The 18,847-nt window shown below is 47.4% G+C and overlaps 5 protein-coding genes across 5 annotated transcripts; 3 read left to right on the top strand and 2 right to left on the bottom strand.

Annotated features, from left to right (window-relative positions):
* Nucleotides 1–5,467: 5,467 nt before the first annotated feature.
* PSV08DRAFT_250730 (uncharacterized protein) lies at nt 5,468–6,307 on the bottom strand (the record flags this gene model as incomplete). Its single annotated transcript, XM_066092417.1, has 1 exon — nt 5,468–6,307. One exon carries the CDS (start codon nt 6,305–6,307, stop codon nt 5,468–5,470), a length of 840 nt encoding a protein of 279 aa, XP_065948407.1.
* Nucleotides 6,308–8,239: 1,932 nt separating this feature from the next.
* On the top strand, nt 8,240–9,515 carry PSV08DRAFT_186781 (aspartic peptidase domain-containing protein; the record flags this gene model as incomplete). Its single annotated transcript, XM_066091939.1, has 4 exons — nt 8,240–8,338; nt 8,359–8,707; nt 8,767–9,225; nt 9,286–9,515. 4 exons carry the CDS (start codon nt 8,240–8,242, stop codon nt 9,513–9,515), a joined length of 1,137 nt encoding a protein of 378 aa, XP_065948406.1.
* A 1,556-nt stretch (nt 9,516–11,071) lies between these two features.
* PSV08DRAFT_365101 (uncharacterized protein) lies at nt 11,072–11,560 on the top strand (the record flags this gene model as incomplete). The annotated part of the gene is made up of 1 exon (XM_066093079.1): nt 11,072–11,560. The coding sequence occupies exon 1, from the start codon at nt 11,138–11,140 to the stop codon at nt 11,558–11,560; it is 423 nt and encodes a 140-aa protein (XP_065948405.1). The 5' UTR covers nt 11,072–11,137.
* A 574-nt stretch (nt 11,561–12,134) lies between these two features.
* On the bottom strand, nt 12,135–13,113 carry PSV08DRAFT_326458 (uncharacterized protein). The gene has a single exon (XM_066092713.1). It carries the CDS (start codon nt 13,047–13,049, stop codon nt 12,489–12,491), a length of 561 nt encoding a protein of 186 aa, XP_065948404.1. The 5' UTR covers nt 13,050–13,113; the 3' UTR covers nt 12,135–12,488.
* A 3,188-nt stretch (nt 13,114–16,301) lies between these two features.
* On the top strand, nt 16,302–18,164 carry PSV08DRAFT_186669 (major facilitator superfamily-domain-containing protein; the record flags this gene model as incomplete). The annotated part of the gene is made up of 4 exons (XM_066091930.1): nt 16,302–16,376; nt 16,427–16,828; nt 16,877–17,329; nt 17,379–18,164. 4 exons carry the CDS (start codon nt 16,302–16,304, stop codon nt 18,162–18,164), a joined length of 1,716 nt encoding a protein of 571 aa, XP_065948403.1.
* Nucleotides 18,165–18,847: the final 683 nt, after the last annotated feature.

The raw sequence follows: 18,847 nt of genomic DNA, 5'->3' as shown, positions 1-18,847 counted from the left end.
CAATCGTGACTCTACGTCTGCACGGAAAATCTGCTAAAGTCGATCGACTCCGAAAGGTCTCTGATTCTGAAGCCTAGGAGCCGGCTGGCAACCATGGCGTTGACTAATAGCTTCATCTTCCTACTCTGCTGTCAGGAGAGCTTCAAGACTGCAACATAGTGAAAGTCATACCGCTCGCTTCTTCCGTTCAAATATATATTGAATTAGAACTCCAACGGATATCGCGACCCCAGTAAGAATGAGTATGCTGAGCCTCATCTTTGATTGGACCGTTCGGGATGTAAGAAAGCTCAATCCCACAGCATATGAATGAGCATGGCTGGACTGCAATGTTCGTTGTTAAGTGCGTGTTAGAGTTAGTTGTTGTAACGCACGGGATGCTTATAAATAGTACTGGACGTTTACGAAGCCTACCTTAAAAAGGTAGTAGTATACAAAATAAACATCTCACAAGCTGAACAATAGCTTCTAACTCAAGCACACACAAGTGGACCGTTGAAGCTGGCAAATATTTCCACTCTTTCGTTTTCTAAACTAATCCTAGTCCCAACTACTGCTTATTTCCTGTAAAGTTCGCGCTCTTGATATACAAACACCAGTGCGGTGTGATAATCATTTTCGATATTCATATTCATTCGAAATCGGTGTTCGCTTCTTGCAATAGAACATGGTAGTCGTAAGCTCTTGGCATTTTACCCCGCGTGCCTTGCTCCAGTGCGTAGTAATTTACTCTTAGCCAACAAGCTAGGCCTCATGGCTGTGCAGCAGCGCATGGCTGTGGTGCTGACACGGAATGACGACAACCTTACATATATAGAAATGACACCGAAAAGAATTCAAGTGAGTATGCGCGCAAACAGGTTCGCTGATGAATGCAGCATACTGCGCGATGAGCATTCGCATTGGGATCTGTACGTGCCCATGGTCTTGTCTGAGTCGAACGCAACGCAGTCTAAATCAGACGTGATGTTGGCCTCAGAGAGTGGTAGCGAAACAAATGCTGGTGGGACACGTTGACCTATACAGGGCTTTTTGCATAAAATCCTGTAGGGTAGGTTGGTGGGAGCGCGGAGTTCAGGGGGTCAACTACGAGGCGCAAAATATCGTTTTGATGTTCGGGATATTGCCCATGTGCTAGTTACTTACTACTACACTAGAGTAAGGATATCCCAAGCGCAACTGTCAGCGCAACTGTCAGCGCAACTGTCAACGCAACCCCAAGTTAGTACGGGCCATGCCCACGAACATCAACTCTCCCCCCTATTCTGTCTGATAACCCACGCTGCATAAGTCGCACAATAAAAAGATTTGGTGCATTAAACGCGTACGAGATTTCTACGTTTAACGTGAAAGTTGCATCTGTTTTGAACATTGTTATAACGGTATTTGCTACGGCGAAGTGGCGGGTGGATGGGCAGGGGTAAAACGCGCTAGTAGTATCCGACTATTGTTCATAAGGGACACCAAAAACTTTGAGACCAAACAATCATAATCTTCCAGGCGCGCGTGAATAATCTAATTACAATGTTCTGTTAATAGCTTCTTAGCCTACTACTCTAGCCTACTTCTATACTATAAGATACAAAAATTACGCCATCATTGACGCCTACACGCCGTGCGCAGTAAAGGCTGATGGCTACAGCACACTTTGTAGACAGCATGTCTTTTTGTTTTTGCTCTTGGATTCCTGCAACCACCCATACTATGTCTTCGCTGTAGCTTACCTTGGCTACTTGCACTTACATGCAACTATCTGATTACATCTACTTATATCGTCTCTCTCAATACCAGTTTACCCTGTCCCATTGGTCACATCTTACCAGCTAACAGGACTTCTGAAAAGGCTGTGCCTCTACTGATTTAATCAATTACTGCGAACATACTCGAGGCTCTAAATATGTAGTCCTCAGACATATCACGGCTATTTCTACTTTCCTGTGAACGGTCAAAACCACAATACATTAACGGCCACAATCACATCTCACCAACCACCACAAACACTTTCAGGTTGTCAGCACCTCGGCAACATCGTGACAAGTGATATTTCTCCAGTTTCATCTTACTCTTGCAAGCAGCCTTCGTTCGCTAGTCTAATGGCGGCGAACGATCATCCAGTGACTCCGCACTCATTGAGCATCGTGTCGGTAAGTGGGGCCACCGTGCTGCAGCTCCCAAGCCGCGCGTCCTTTGAATGACCCCTACCAAGCCCTAGACTCTTAGGATTGAAGCCTTGAAGCCTGGGAGGACGAAATATAGCAAAATATTATACTGGCAGCTTGTAAATGGCGCCGGAAATGGTCGCTACTAGCTCTGACGGTGCTGACTACTTACTACACGCTTATTTTGCAATCCGGGCATCATGGTCAGACTACGCACCTGGATACCCATTTTGCTTTTTAGCTGCTTTGGGGTCTTTCTTTTTGGCAAAGATGCCATCATAGCGGCCGCCCAAAAAAGGAATGTTTGGGCGACCTGTAAGATAAACTCATACAAACTTCTATGAATTGCCCTAACCGCATTTAGCTCATTAGAGACTATCATGTTTTACGATCACTCTTCTGTGGTCCTTTGCCATCACTTGGTGAACCTAAGTAGTAGTAGTAGTAGTAGTAGTAGTAGTAGTATTGGTTTTACGTCCTAACGAAGCCTCCCAGGGAGCATAGGGACGGGCGAAGCCTGGGGCTTACAGTGTTTACATACTGCCCAGTTACACCTATTCTACGAAACTATATAGTTGGGTTCTTCTCCTCCTCGCCCCGCCATTTGGGTGATTCTGAGTGGTGTCGGTGGGGAGTGCCCGTCTGTTCTGTGCCATCGTTGTGGCTATAATGGAGGAAACTTCAAAGCTAAACACGAATTAAGTACACAGATATTACGCGGTCCCTGCCTGATAACGCCCAGGGCAACATGTCCCTAAAAAGAAATATGAAACGAGTAGTACAAATGAGAGTAGTAGAGAAAGAAGTAGTCTGCGCGGGCTTGAGGGCCTGCGCGGTTCTCTTCTAAGAAATGCCAAGACTTAGTGTTACGGCGAGTGGGTCGAAGTGCGGAGGTTATGGTGGTTTTTAATAACCGTCAGGTATTCGTTGAAGTCCGCCGGGTCCTCGTGCAGCGTCTTTAGGTAGGCGATTGCCTGTTCCCTCGTTCGTGGTGCTGTGGGGGGTCGTCTCGGCCATCTTGGGTAACTAGGGGCGTGTCATCGGCACAGAATGATATGTTCTGGGGTCTTTAGGCGCCCACAGGTGCAGTGGAGCTCTGCAGCGTTGTGTTGGTATTTCTGGTGGTACCATGCAAAGTCACCATGTGAGGTTCTCGTGGCCAGTAGAGTAGCGAGTACTGGTCGGGGTAGGCGGAGCTCCTCTGGAGTGCGTCTAGTGTCGTAGGGGAGTTTCCATTGCGAGTACCAGGCCGAGAGCTTCGTACATGCTTTGCCCCACCAAGTTTGGTGGGCTTGGGCAACGGCTCCCTTCTCCCTTGAACGAATTCCCGAGATAGTGGGCTCCTTAGCGAGCCCGTATGGAGCGGTAGGGTTCTTAGCCTCGTCATCCGCCAGGCGGTCCGCTGTCTCGTTGCCTTCAATTTCTATGTGTCCTGGGGCCCATTTCACGCAGGCATTTAGCCTGGTCATGATATCCTGGGCTGCCAGAAAGGCCCATTGCGAGGAGTCTGCCGCGTTGCCTCGCAGGCACCAGATGACCGAGGTGCTATCAATGCATAAGTAGACGTTGTCCCCTGGCCCCGCTAATTCAGCGGCATGTTCGAGTGCTCTTGCAGCCCCGACTGCCTCTCCGTCGAAGACATGCGATAAGTCATTAAGGGAGCTTCTGCCTGAGGCGATGATCTTTTGCGCACGGTAGATTGCGTACCCGTACGTCACCCTCTTGCATCCCTCTACCTTTTGTTCAGACCCGTCCGAGAAGATGGTGATATCCTCGTCGCCTAGTGCGGCCCACCATTCTTTAAACTTTTGGGCAGCCGCTTCCTTTGATTGGCCTTCCGTTGGATCGCGCCTGCAGTCCTTTGAGAAGTAGGGAGCGGTAAGGGCTATCCGAGGCGCCTGGGGTAGGAGTTGTCCTATCCTTTGCACCTTAGTCCGGGGCTGCTGGGCACCTCCAGCTCCCCGCCCACGGCCTATCTTGGGGATTTCGAGTCGTGGTACCAGTGGGTGTCCCTCATCGACAGTTTGTAGGCGCATAGCGAGGCGCCATTTGACTTCTTCTAGGGCTCCCTCTGCTGAGGGGAGGCCGGCCTCTCTAAAGAAAACTGCCTTAGGCGTTGTTCGGAAGGCAGGTAGCATCGCGCGTGCTGTTAGAGTGATCGTGGATTGGATCAGCTCAATGTGGTGTCCGACGCGGATACTCACGAGCTGGCTGTGGCTGCTCCGTGCAATCCGGGGGTTCTTCTTTCGTCCCTCGTACCACGCTTCTGCCCCATATAGGAGGGATGGGAGGACGCCTTGGTGAACCTAAGGAGCTCTGACTAATGGAATTGCAAAAGTAGTTATTTTCATCTCCTCTAAAGGAAAGGAAAGCACACGATTGGTAGGCAGTCATGACATAGAATTTGTAGAATATCAACTTTTAATATTGCTTTCGCATACAGTCTTTATTTCCCGCTTCTAGGACAGCTGTAATGTTGTTTGGTGAGTTGTAGCACGTGCTAACTCGTTCTTGAGGAGTTTATGGCTAACGCAGGCGAGTGGGATTCGTCGTAACTATTACCTATCCGGTATTCAAAGGAGCGGCGAACCTTGATTTTCATTAGGCGCATTTCTCTACCAAGACCACTGCTAGATGTTGCAATGTTATAATATTGGTGCTGTGCTTACCAACTAGGACTCTACCGGCGAGCGGAGAACGTGCCACGGGGCCATGTTCGCTTGACACTTTGCTTCTGCTTGCAGCTCTTCATCAAACTTAAATATTCTGGTTTCTTCTTCTGGAGCGTATGCTGACCGTCGACCTGTGATCGCTTTTCGTTTGGGGGTCGTCCGATGGAGGGGACGTTGAGACTTCTGGGGTAGCGAGAATCTTGACATTTTCGTTCCAATAGCCTCGCCTCGTGCTTTTTTCCGCTAGTGCACTAGGATTTTAGGTTAAATCCAACAGAGGGAATGCGAGATATAAGAGTCATCTGCATCTCTAGGATCTCCTAGTGGCTACTCTTCGTAGCGTGAGGATCATTGTGTATGCATGTTGAGAAGCTCGCTATGCAAGACGTAAGAACAGCTAGTCCTGCCTACTGACCGCTATTGGCTGATGGTGATCGATTGCACGGGCCTGTGTAATATGCGGAGAGGTATGACTGCTGCGTGATTCATACCCTAAATCATTTGTTTCTTGTTTGAACCACAAGCGAGACTCATCTCTAGGACATTGTGCGTGACCGGGTTTCTGAAGAGCGTGGTTCCGAAGACAGTGGATAAGTCATCTCGTAATCAACCACAACCTTGGCTTCTTGTCAGGCGTTATAGGCCTTCGGAAAACCAGCTCTCTATTATATCAAGCCATATCGGGCTGTTCTCGCTTTGAGGGAACAAGCTTTGTTCCAGCAATTCATGTATTGCTGACATGTCCAGACTCTCTTCCCATGGAGCAAGCCGAAAGTTGAGGGGCGTCCCTTCTTTGGGAAGCATCGATCTAATCAGAGCCAAATTGAAATCCAAAGTAGGGCCCTGTTCTCTGACGAGTCGCTCAAGTAGTTCGTGTCCGCGTATGGCAGTAGCATAAGCAAGCCCTAGAAGCAGAAAACCAGGATTTCGTTGGGACCAGAAGGGATGATATAGTTTCAGCGACGCTTCTGGATGTTGTAAAAAGAATTGAGCCAGTGTAATGGGGCTGCGGCCAGACCCTGGCGGCTGAAAAGAGATACCAGAGCCACGGATCGAGAGGTTCAAGTACTGTGCATAGCGTTGCTTCATCACTTTGTTCACAAAAATACGACACCGTTGACCCGCGCTCATATTGCCGCTATCTTCAAACAGGATGTTATTGTAACGGAACTCGAGGCCATGTGATTCTCGATAGCACTGTCTGCTGACGTACTGAATTTGGTTAAATTCTAGCTCCTCAGACGCTATGGTAGCCCTACGAAAGATTGCCACGAGATTGTAATACAGGTAGTAGGTCGATTCAAGAAGATGCCCACCGAACGTGTTTACTTTTACAACCTGTTTCGCACGCGAGCAGATGCGGTCTACCCCGTCAGTTCCTGTGCGGTAAATAAGACCTGATGGCGCCGTAAGCACATACGCATAGACCTGCTCACGCAGTTCCGCTGGAAGCGCTGTCCATAGCGAGGCACTCATGTTTTCAAAGTTTTTTCCACTTACGATGTGCTTTATAGACAGAGACGCTAAATTGTTTTTAAAAATACTTTGGAACAATGCAGGCTTCATTATAGTAGTGAACACCATTACTGCTTATCTCTCACACTAGCGACTGTACATGGACCGCCCCAAAGTTGGAGCATGTGCTACGTGCAGTCTTTGCAGCATTCTGGTTCCAATGAGTTTCGATGTGTATCACTCTAACGATTCCGTATAACTAATCATCACAGAGCCCTATTTTACACAAACGTATCCAATGTGCATCTTTTCGTACCGGAAAAACCGGTGTGGCGGAACACTGTGTATGCCTTAAGTTGGGTAAATACGAGGCTGAAAACCTTAGTATAGAAAAATACTTAAAACCCCTTATTATTTTTGTTTCTATATGTCTCACTTATAAGTGATGCTTACATAGAAAAACACGAGATTATCTGGCTAGTTATATACATAACTTTAATACACTAGCAACGATGTTTTGTGCCTCAACTGGCACCTCGGCTTACGCAACTACCTTGCCCTGTATTTCCTCGTCTGGTTTATTGAACGATGCTCTAAGTATCGTATTTTGAGATTGTTGTCTCTATATGCTATACAATGCTATGTGGTAGTAATTAGAAAGTTCCTACATTGCCGAAGCGATTGGCAAGATTCACGATGAGAGATTACTTAGCGCAACAAGCCCAGCTTTGTCATCTGAAATATATCAACATGATCTTCGTTTTCACCAATCATGTGACATATCCTTCTAGCACGTTCTAGCACTCTTTGGTTTTTGTTTTATTATTAGCACAACGTGAGGGACATCCACCACTATGACATGTATTCAGTAGAGGAAGCTGTGATGTATACTACAACAACCATGGACCCCGCCAGTAAGGCACTAGCCTTAGAATTGCCTCCCAACGTGCTTAAGAGCATCTCTGCTCGAGCTAGTAATGGTAACGCTCCTCGCACTACTGTCCATTATCGGCACCGAGGTCGACCTTCGAAGAGGGCCACAGCTGAGATACAGCAATACCTGAGTCCCGCTGAGAAAAAAGTACTTGTTGATTTCCTGCTACAAATGAGCGCCAGTGGATCGCCTATCTGTATCAAGTACATACCTTCCCGTACTGGACCAATAGAGGATGTTTGCAACTATCACTGCGGAAGTGTGACGGGAAGTGCCCTTGCGCTCTTCGATGTTCATCTAATTAGATCAATCACATACGTATAAGTGCGGCCAGAGAAACACTGAAGAAGATTGGCCGAGTGGAAAGTCATTTGGACGATTGGCTCGATGGCAGGCGTATCGTTTGTATTGAGATGGAAACGCAGCGGATGACCAGGAGTTGAAATGGAAGAACTACATGTACACAGATTGCCGTCGGCATTTCATTAATTCTTAGAACTTGCTACTGTGAAATGCACAGTCTACATACCGTACAGTATGATACTGCGCTATTGTTCTTCCGTGAGTGACGTCCGAGGTAAGTGACCATCTCAAGCGTTGCGTTAGCCATCACATTCGTACAAAATCACTTGGGTGGACCCACAAGTGGTGCATTTATGCAAATCTATCAATGGAATTCTAGTCATGGTATGTAACACATCTTAACTATTGTAGCAACGTTACACACGTTGCTGTCTTGGAGTTTAGCGCTGACTTTGTGAATGTAGAAGGTCATTAAGAGAGATCATCGGACCACAGGTGGTTTACGGTACGTAACTAAGTTAACAAAGTTGCAATGAAAGTGTGCACCATAACGCTTATCCGTTATAGAACATGCGGTAAGCCGCCTCTGATACTGAGCCTCATATAGCCCGTACTTCGCCAAACATTTAGGTGGCAGCTCATTTACATATCCCCCGGATCCCGAACCTTACTAGTTACATAATCCACTCGTCAAATTAGCTACCAAACTACACGTCATGACTAACAAAGTCCAGTCTTTCATTCTACGTCAAACAGATGAATCTAAAGGAATTTACCCTTTTTTCAAGATACAAGTAGGACGCGACTCATTTAGCGTAAGTGTGGATACACACAGCTCAGTAACGCATGTATCATCAGCCACTTCAGAGTGATATCTAGAATAACAATATCTAGTTGGCTTTACTCTACAACCGTCCCAGAAGCGAGTCGTGGGTGTCGCAACGTATATGACCCAGGGCCAGATATTATTACATATTTGACAACAAAAGGTTCCTCAACAACTTATGGAGATGGGCTTAAGGTTACATATCAAAAGGCTGTTCTAGCTAATATAGGACTCGGCGAAGTAAGTCAAAATGAACAACTTGTATTCATGGTATCATTCGTCGAAGGTCAAAAAGGTATAGCTGAGAGCGACCTCATGGAGGGTATACTAGGTTTGCAACCTCAATATGGTTCCGGATGTAAGTTTTCATTCTTCACTATTTCTTCAGAACTTACGAACATGGCTAATCCTAGCCAGTAATACGGGAATTCCTTACCTTTTGGGCAAAATTAGCACCTGCTCTCCCGAAGCCTGTGTTCGTTGTCGACCTCAAATTCAATGGCATAGGAGAATACATATTTGGAACCATCCCTTACAAATCTAAAGAAGTTCAGTTCTGGGAAGGACTGGACAAAAATCGTTGGAGATTACCAATAACCAAATTTGCAATTGGCAAACAGCGAAGTAGACAAGAAGCATCAACGGCAGACTTTTGTGCTAGCTTGGATACTGCTTCCACTTCCCTATGGCTTCCATCCAACATTGTGCAAGCCTATTACTCGATGGTGCCAGGTTACATTCACCAAGATGGACTTTATCTCATTCCGCAGCGTCAAGTGCTTCCTGATCTTTATCTGTATATTGGGGAAAGACATTATGAAGTTAAAATCCCGGGTGCGTTCTTTAAGCCTCAAGGATTGATTGATGATAAGTATTGTAAGTTTAGATTGGTTTTTTAACTTTGACTTACAAGGAAGTAACTAACGTTCTATTTAGATCCGGGAAGACTCGAAGAAAGTTCGGAAACACATGGCGCTCTCCTGGGACACCCATTCTTCTTCGCTGTAAATGTGATTTTGAAAGGCAATGATAACCTCTCGGTTGGTTTAGTAAAGAAGGACACGGAAAAGCTAGGGGAAGAGTACAGGGAAGCTAATAATAAAGCGGAGACATGTCGTGAGAGTAGTAGTTGCATTCAAGATGGACCCTTCTGTAGTCCACAATAACCTTGGTATGAATGTCTGGTCAGAATATATGAAGATCCACAAGGAAAGTTGTAGCTTGATGGTTGCTGGGAAAAGGTGTATGGTAGCTTTCAACAAAAACAGCGAAACGAGCATAATCATGCTTCGCATGAAAAGTTTCCTAGGCTGCCTATTCATAGTTACCTTCATTATATGAATTGGAAATCGGCCGGTTAGTGTGTAGTTAGTTTTTCGATCGATTGATTGGTTGATTGTATCCTATTTACTCGATTTAAGTCATGATATTCACAGCTATGCCCACATGATAGACATTGTAGACAGTCGACGCGACGCGGGCATGAGTCTGCACCGCCCCACTTCACTCTCGAAAGAGCCATTTATCCCTATGGGTCTGCCGTTGTCTGGCTTCCATCTAGTGACGATTATGTACGTTTCGTCTCTAGAAATGACGTCTTGTGCGTATGTTCATGTTCCGTGAACTGTATTTGCATATGTATGCCATAACCACTCGATGCCTCGTGTGTGCAGCGCAATTCAAGACTCGTAGAGGCATGGATGCCTCATGCCTTGTGTCCGTAATACTTTCAGCAAAGACCGTTGCGGCCACTGGCGGGTGGACTTCCGGTTTTTTGTGACGGTAATTCCAAAAAGTGATTTCTTGTTGTCTGCCGTGTTTTTGCTCTTAGTTATCCCTGTTATACTTATCTAGTAAGCTTCAACAGTCAAGTGACTAGCACGTAACTATCGATTTTAAGCTTACCTCCTTCCAGCTAGCTCAGCAATCAAGACTGTCAGCACTGCTGATTGGTGTGTCAAATACAAAGGTACCAGACCATGGGGCGATCACGCACGATTCAATCAATAGATCAGCCCTTACAGCTGCTGAGCAGGCCTGGACGATTGTATTAAAAACCTAGATGTCTACGGAGGCGATTGATACGTTGCGACAGATAGAGCTAACGTACATCCCTTCGTAACGGAACAACCGCCGTAATGGACAAAATCACAGGTACTTTGACTTTACAGCAACATCATAGCCTGCAATCATCGTGAAAACCATGTTGGCCTACCCAGGTATGTACTAGGGTTGATTCTGAGTCGATGTATGCCCACCAATACAAAAATTACAATCGTGTAGATACCTTCCCTCCAGATGTGCGAAGACACCTGCTCCATTTCAATAATGCGCCTCACGAGTTATACGACCACAACCATCAGTTCCATCCGTCGCAACGCATCTATCGCTTCTGTATACGTCTAGGTATTCGATAGAATCATCCAAGCCTGCTCACCAGCGGTAAGGGCTGGTCGGTGAACTGATTCATGCGTGATCGCCACACGGCCTGGTACCTCTGTATCTAATGCACCAATCAGAAGTGCTGACATGATTTTGATCACAAAGCTAGTCGTCGAATAGGGGTAAGCTCAAAATAATAAGCAAAGCTTCACCTGTGGATTGGATGTCGGGTTCGAGTGGGACAAGCTGGGCGGGGAAACTTCGGAAGGCGTCAGTGCGGGGCGCGCCAAGGACATGTGATTAAAAAGCGTATCGCGTTCGCGCGTCGAGGCACGTCCCCATTCCTCACAAAGCGTTACCCCGCCATGCCACGACAGGACTTTTGTGCACGATAACGGCTTCGACGATGTTGTGGCGAATTATATATGACGGCTCTCGCGGTAAGTACTTTGAAGGAGAGGGTATATGGGCGGAGGACCAAGACAGCGGCATCACTTTTAATTCGGACGATGACACGCTGCGTTGGGTGTTCGGAGGCCATCTCCGTTGGTGGGTCAGACGCGCTTCTCCCTTCATTTCAACGTACAGTAGCAAGCGTGTAGTGCGGAAACAAGCAGAGCAGCGTGTTAGAGAGGGAAAGAAGAATGTAACCATCTACGAGATCGATGTGAATGCTAGTAATATGCGTGTGGAGTATCGCAATGTCAGACGTCTAGCCGATAAGCTGGGCATGATTATCCCTAGATATGCCTGGCACAATTCGAAGCACGAGTGGATTGTCCTTGGTCATATTCCGGACAGAGCAGTTAGGGTCTACCACAAGTTTTAGGGTGTCGTGACCATGCGAAAATTGTGGTGGCGATGGCGGTGGTGGGATGGCAGTGGGGTATGGGGCTATAGTTAGTAATATCCCCCACCATGTAGCGAGAACCACCCCGTAACGAGAAAAGTCATATGTACTTAGACTTCAAAGCAATGAAACCCCTCGCTACGTCTCGATAATCGTACTGCATCGCTTGGGTTACGTGCAGAGGCTTGTCCTCTATCGCCTAACCGCTTACTACTAGAAAATTACCGAGTCGTCGTCGCCTTCGCGCCTCATTTGCGAAGCGCCTCATTTCGCGACGTAGCAGGACTCCTCTGCTACAGACCTAATTACTATGAAGCCCGGACGACTCAACACGATCATAATATAGTAGTACATAGCCCTCCAACCGCGCCAACACGCTGATAAGCCATCCTCAGCCCTGTGGCGGTAATGCAAGGGTAATTCATCCAATGCCGACACCCCTAGTCAGTATTTCTAGCGAAGCGATCTGAGCGAGGTTATCCTCAACACGTTAGCACGTCTTACATAATAAATAACCCGTAACTAGTTAACTACTATAAGCCACGTTGAGAATTGAACTAAGGTGTGGCTGAAAGCTTTGTAAGCATAACTAGACAGATAACTAACTAGTAGGCATGTGACACTGTCGTCCGAAGTTCCTCCGCGTGCACCTTGAATCGATGTCTCGCATTTCGAGCCTAACGTTACATATTGACCTCATCACCGTAGACAGCAGCTGACATGGTCGAACATGGGCCAGAAAAATGACAAAGTGAGCAGCATACATAAAGAGAGGCTCCAACAGAATATCTCCAGTACCGCCTAGACATTCCTTGCGAAAAAAACCCTCCTTCGCAATCATAATAAGACTCTAAATAAGACAATCTCGAGACTTCTCTTTCCATCCACCGGTAATCGCAGACCCCCGTCAAGTCGCCGATGAAGAGATGGTGTAGATCGATTCATCGATTCGCTCCGCATGATATGCAGCTGAACCCCATGGAAGAACAACGCCACGTAGCAAGTAGTATTCTCCGGCTCTGTTTCTGATTTCAACGTTGGGGAGGTTGGCAGATACAGCGCTTGCATAGACAAACACCTGTCGAACCTCTGGATGCGCTGCTAGATTTGCGAGCGTTGTTGGCTTGATCGATGTTTCTTTGGTATCAACCTCGCCAATAATAGGCTTGTAGCAGCCCCAAGTCACAGCCTGCGAAGCTTGTTGACTGGCACCAACAAGTACGCCTCCAATGGCCCATCCCACTGGATTCCAAAACTGGGTAGCAGTCAACCCCGTCAAAGCAGTCACAGCGCTTTCGGCGACGATAGCTGTCGTAAGTGCACCCTCAGCAACGGCGACGCTGCCGGCCGCGCTGCCAACAGCGAGAGCGCCTTCGGAAACGAGGGCAGCAGTGACTGCAGCAGCTTTAGGGGCAACGACCCCAGCAACAGCCGCTGCGCCGCCACCGGTGCCAACTACTATAACCATACTGATCTTTTGTTTTGCAGAGCGTGCTTTGAGATAGGAGGAAGGAGGCAAGAAGAGATGTGGGGTAGAAGGGGAGAAGAGGTGCGGGGTAAGGGGAAAGAAGTGATCTAGAACAACAACTGTTTAAATAGGCGGAGCTGAAAACCGGTGACTAGGATAGGTCGCAGGAAAACGCTTTTATAATTGGCTACATAGTTCATTCGCGTCCGAGGGTATTCATGTAAGTTAATCAACAACAGCGTTCTTTTCGCACGTGGTAGAGTACTATTCGCTTTAGGCTTTGGCTTTTCTCGAGCGTCGTCCACGTGCACGATGGAGAGTGGACAGTGGAATGTTGCCTTGTGCAGCTAGGCAGAGAAAGTGTTAGGCATGCCTTCAGAAAGGCCTTCCGTCAATACTTGGCTGTCATTATCCGTGATGATGATGTAGGAGAGAGCGCCTAAGGCATTGAGCGCCTGTGAGGTAGTGGACTAGACACAGTTCCGCAAACTAGACAAACTCCCTTAGCCCTGCGCCACAGATGTGATAGCGTTAAGATACAGTGCAGTAGATATGTTACACTAAGCTATATCGAGCCGTATCTCATACACGCTAAGGCTGCAGGACGCTAAGACCCCTCATTCTGCTCGGCGAAACTCTCGGAAGCACGAACATCGAAGGCATAACAACTTCAAAAGTTGGGAACCTTTTGGTTATACCCAAGAGTACTGTTGAATGGCTCCGAAAGCTGCAGGTCTGCTGAAAGCTGTGCGCAAACCGGGGTTGTGCGGCCGGAGAGGATCTAGAACCAGTAACGAAACCATCGACAGCATGACCAACAGAGCGGTAATTTTCCAATCGCACACCTATGCTAAGTGCAGGACTGGCCAAAGAATGGCGATATACTAGCTGCGACTTCAAAGACTCGTGTGGGAGTGACTTAGGACGACCGAACGGTAAAATCATCTCGTTACAGGGTGATTCTCGTTACACAGTGGGGGATATTAGTCATTTGTTGCAACTGGAGTGGGGTAGGTGTTACAAGTAACAGGAAGGATTCTCTCCTTGACAAGGGACGACGAGGTTGGAGGCCAACCACGTCCACGTCAGAAGGTAATGGCCGTCGTGGGGCTTGGAGTCACGTGATGTGCCATCCCACCAAGATAAGACATCCCGCTAAGCTCGGGATGGCAATAGAATCTAGGATGGCAAGCCATCCTAAACATCCTGCTAAGGGATCACGAGATGGGATAGACGGGATAGTAGGACTGTCAGATAAGTGACAGAATCCGGGTGTGATCGAGCACCTGGATTCTGTGATCCGGGCCGATCAGAGCCGAGTGCCAAGGCCTATCCCTAGGCAAGGCTGATACTCAGCCGCCTACCTGAGACAAAAAGCAATAGCGACTGCGCTCATAAGGCGGCGCGCCTACGCGCCGCTAGAGCGCAGGACAGAGCAATCAATACGATCAGTTTCCACTATCAAGTTTATCACAGTCTTTTATCACAGTGATCCAAATCAATCCTTGATCAGAAAACCCCTAAAAGCCTCACAAGGACTAAGAGGCAATAGGTGTAAGAATAGGTTAGTTAAGCTAATTGATTCCATGTAAATAAATAGTATGTTTATCAAACAAAGTCGGGTTAATTAACTTAGCGTTAACACAGGACAAATTAGCAACATAAAGTGATGACTCCCCTTCAAGAATTTGTGAGACATGCGAACCACCCACTCTAGCCGCCTGCTTTGCTTGACTCTCTTACTTTCTTGCGCTGTTGACGCTATTGACACTATCTGCTTTGTACGCCAGCTCCATGAAGTTATCTATTTGTAGTTAGTTTCAGCCTTTTGCGCAACCCTAGCCAGCTCGTTTGCGGAAGCGGCAAGCCACCAGCTTCGGCTGCCTGTCGTGCTCGGTTCTCCCAGTCTTTGGCCAGCGCCGCTGACAGCAGCGAGATGAGATGTAATAGCCATCGTTGGAGTGGCTTCAAAATGCTCGAGGTTGTGTCCAATAGTGAGAATATGCATAATTACTAGATGTTTTCGGAAAAGGTGGTAAGCTCTGTTGTAAAGATGCGAAGCAGGTCTACTTTATATATGAACTGCTGACAGGGAGGCTTGGTTTCAGCTGCCGCCTGCGCTATACTGGAAAAAGCTTAGTGCACACTGCGTGTGCATGCAGCCAGCGTATCGTCGATATGTAGCCACACCATTGCGTATTTTTCCATCTGAACATTAGTCATATGTAGGATATATGCAAGTAAAAACAATCAGAGATTTTGAACATGTTTCTATAAGCGTTTCCTGCTCTTATGTACTTGCTTAAGAAATAGTGTTCCGCCACACCGGTTGTTCCGTCACGAAGGGATGCACGTTAATAATAGTAGCCTTATATCTCGTGAGGCGCATTGTTAAGATATAGCAAGTGTTTTCGCATATCTAGAGGGAAGATATCTGCACAATTACGATTTTGTATTGGCTGGCATACATCGACTCGGAATTGACTCTAGTATATCCCTGGGTATGCCAATATAAATTCCACGATGGTTGCAGGCTATGGTGTTGCTGCACAGTCAAAGTAACTGTATTTTTGTCCGTTACGGCGGTTGTTCCGTTACACCCGATTGTGAGATGAAATTACCAGCCATGCTGTTTACACAGCGCGCTTCCTCTCTATGTCACCAGCGAAGCACCCCAAAATGCAGTACTCTATTAACTAGTGAACCTGGAGCTCGTAGATTGCCTACAGGACACAGGAAAGCCAGTATAGGATGTCCGAAGTGTCTTGGATTACGCATGCCAGTCACAATAGAGAAATCAGAGGCAAGCTAAGGTCTACTAACTGGATAGTTGTGACTGACAAAGTTCAGGGCAAGACAAAAGGTAACAAGCAACTAGCACGTACCGTGATCCTCTTATTCACCCGCTATGTAGCCATTCATGCTTACAACTAGTTAGTTATAAGCCTTTTACACGAGAAGCGTCAACAGGTCTTGAATGCCGGTATGCTCACTAGTCAGCAGCATAAGGGGAGGGTAATCACTCTAGTTAGCCATGTTTTCTATCGGAAGGAGTGACCAAAGACTAGGTATCTGTCTCCCAGACCATTCGCGATTATCGACTCTTCGCACAACATTGGGTCTATCGTGACCCACAAGCGTTCTCGCTTCCAAAAAGACTAAAAACATCGTATTTTTGTAGTAAAGTCTTCTGGTTTTCATTCCAGATACAGTCAGAAGTCCGCAACTGAAAGCATGGCGGTGCCAACTGCTATGCTGCAGGTGTTGCTGCTTAGTTCCACTTTCTTGGTTGCTATTGATGCTACCGGCATCGTTCTTGCCGTTTCTGTAAGTTGTGCCTCTAAATACACATCCGAATCTAAGACAGTACACAATAGACCATCACGGGAGATCTCGGAGGTAATGCCACCGAGAGCTTCTGGGTAGGAGCCGCGTACTTGCTTTCCATGTGCTTGGTGCAGCCTATCGTTTCCCGGCTCTTTGATATATTCATCTTCAAAAGCCTTGTTCTGGCGTCTATCGTGATGCTGGGCATTGGGTCGCTTCTCTGTGAGAGCGCAGATGGGCTGCCGCTACTGCTAATAGGACGCACTGTGCAGGGCCTTGGCGCTGGAGGGCTCACGACGCTCTCTTATGCCGTCTACGACCAAATGAAAAATCTGAGTGGGTCCGAATCTTCGAATGCAGTCAAGTTTTTAGCTGCAATAAGTTTTTTCGCCGCCGCTGGCACCATCTGCGGTCCTTTCATTGGCGCTGCGCTAAGCAACAACCATCAATGGGTAACGAATGTCCCCTGCTTCAAAGACGTGAGCTGATCACCATATTAGCGCTGGATTTTTCGTCTCAACATACCCACGTGCATTGTACTTGGTGTGCTTGTATACAACTGTAGCGACGTCCCTGGCCGAGACACTTCGCCAGAACCCAAAGCCTCTGCGCGCAACAGCAGGGATATTCCCAATACTGAACCTCCTACTAAGAAACTTTCAGATATGGTTTTTATAGATATTACACTCTTTATAATGTCCGTTGTACCTTTGCTCGTGGGCTTGAGCTTTGCTGGTAGCCTCTATAGATGGAATGAATGGCAAGTGATTGCACCGATCGCCACTGGAGGCGTCTTCCTTTTGCTGCTTATCGTCAGGGAACTGTGGTCAGCCAGCGCTTCATTTCCGCCAGGAAGCAGACATGTTTCCGGGGAGACTTTAGATGGTCTGAAGTTGCTCAAAGAAAGACAAAATATCATCATTTTTGGGGGTGCTTTTTGGCTAGGATTGCTTGTAGGTCTCCACGCAGCTCCGGGAACATATTTCATCTAACGCACCGCAGATGTACGCGCTACTCTTCTTTCTTCCCATATACTACCGAGTTGTCAAGGAGCGGTCTGCGATCACTACGGCTATCTTCCTGTTGCCACAGACGCTAATGATGGCTCCGTGTGCCGGGGTCGTACTAGTACTTGTGCGGTGGCTCCGACTGCACCACAGCAGCACACTTTTACTCGGCTGGTTCTGTACGGCGATTGGAATGGGTCTGCTAGCCTTGCTCGGTGCCGAGAAGTCGGCTGCATCAGATGTATCTCTGAACCTGCTCTCCGGGTTCGGCATCGGCCTTCTTCTACCAGCCTTAGCATATAGCGCTCAAGAAAGCACCCGCGTGGAGAATGCGACTAGGGTTTTCATCTTCACACGCTACTTGGGAAGTGCCTCAGGCCTAGTCATCGCTGGGCTTGTGTTTCAGCGCGTGTTGCGAAGCAATCTTGGATCGACCAAGTTCAGCAGCGAGGCTGACAACATGACCAGATACGCCACCAAGTTTATGTACTCGATCCAGCAGATGTCGAGTCCGGAAGACAAGCAGATCCTGACTCATGTAACTGAGATGTCTTTGCGCACACTATGGCTAGTCTTGTCACTCCTATCCCTCGCGATGTTTCTGCTGAGCTTCGGGTCATTTGTAGTGGGTAGAGAACAGCAGGGGCGGGGAAGCCAGATGAATGGACGAAGCACTGACAGCGTGTCATCGCCTCGTAATACCTGGGAACTTCCCATTCCTAATAGGGATTCATTTGGAAAGGACATCATTCTAGAAAAGCCCCTCGATATGGGAACATAGCTGTAAAGTTGGCGATTGCGCACAAGAGAAGTAAAGAGAAGTAAAGTTATCAATCGTCTGTCCAGTGCCAGATGAGCTATTTCTGATATTACGGAATTCGTTATCAGTATGCTGTCCCTTGGTTCCCCGTACCCCTGCCTTCATAAATTACATATCCGCACACATGTGAAGCACGCTGCTATGATTTTTTTTTGATTCAGCTGCATATGCAGCCCGAGAGATGATGTCGATGTAAGCACAAAAGTAAGAGCGTTATGTACTGAATAGAGCCATATATCAAAGACTAGCAGGTGTTCTCAAACTAAATTATGGCGTGCTGTCACGACTGTCTACGAAGTGTTCTGAAGCTAGTAGATTGTGACCGGAAAAGAGTCCTAGTGCTCAGGCCCTAGTAATAATCTGGTTCTCAGGACCCACCTACCCGCCCCCAATGCTTACAACGGATTATAAGCTGGCCCTACGGCCAGCGGTTCCTTGCTATAGGCCCCGATAATTACTATCGCGTTCTTCTCCAGTTAGCTGACAAGGACCAAACGTGATGACAGCCCGGACAGTGGCGATGGCAATGATAGCGGTGATGAGTAGCATGATGCTTTTCGACATGAGCCATAATAAGTAACTAGTTACTTAGAAATTCACGTTTCTCCAATCGTTGCAGATAAAGCGGGACCGGCTTGGGCATG

The sequence above is a fragment of the Bipolaris maydis genome (assembly GCF_028858645.1).
Source record: "Bipolaris maydis strain C4 unplaced genomic scaffold PSV08scaffold_13, whole genome shotgun sequence".
NCBI lineage: Eukaryota > Fungi > Ascomycota > Dothideomycetes > Pleosporales > Pleosporaceae > Bipolaris > Bipolaris maydis.
The sequence above is the reverse complement of the archived record's forward strand: the minus strand, read 5'-3'. Positions and strand labels throughout refer to the sequence as shown.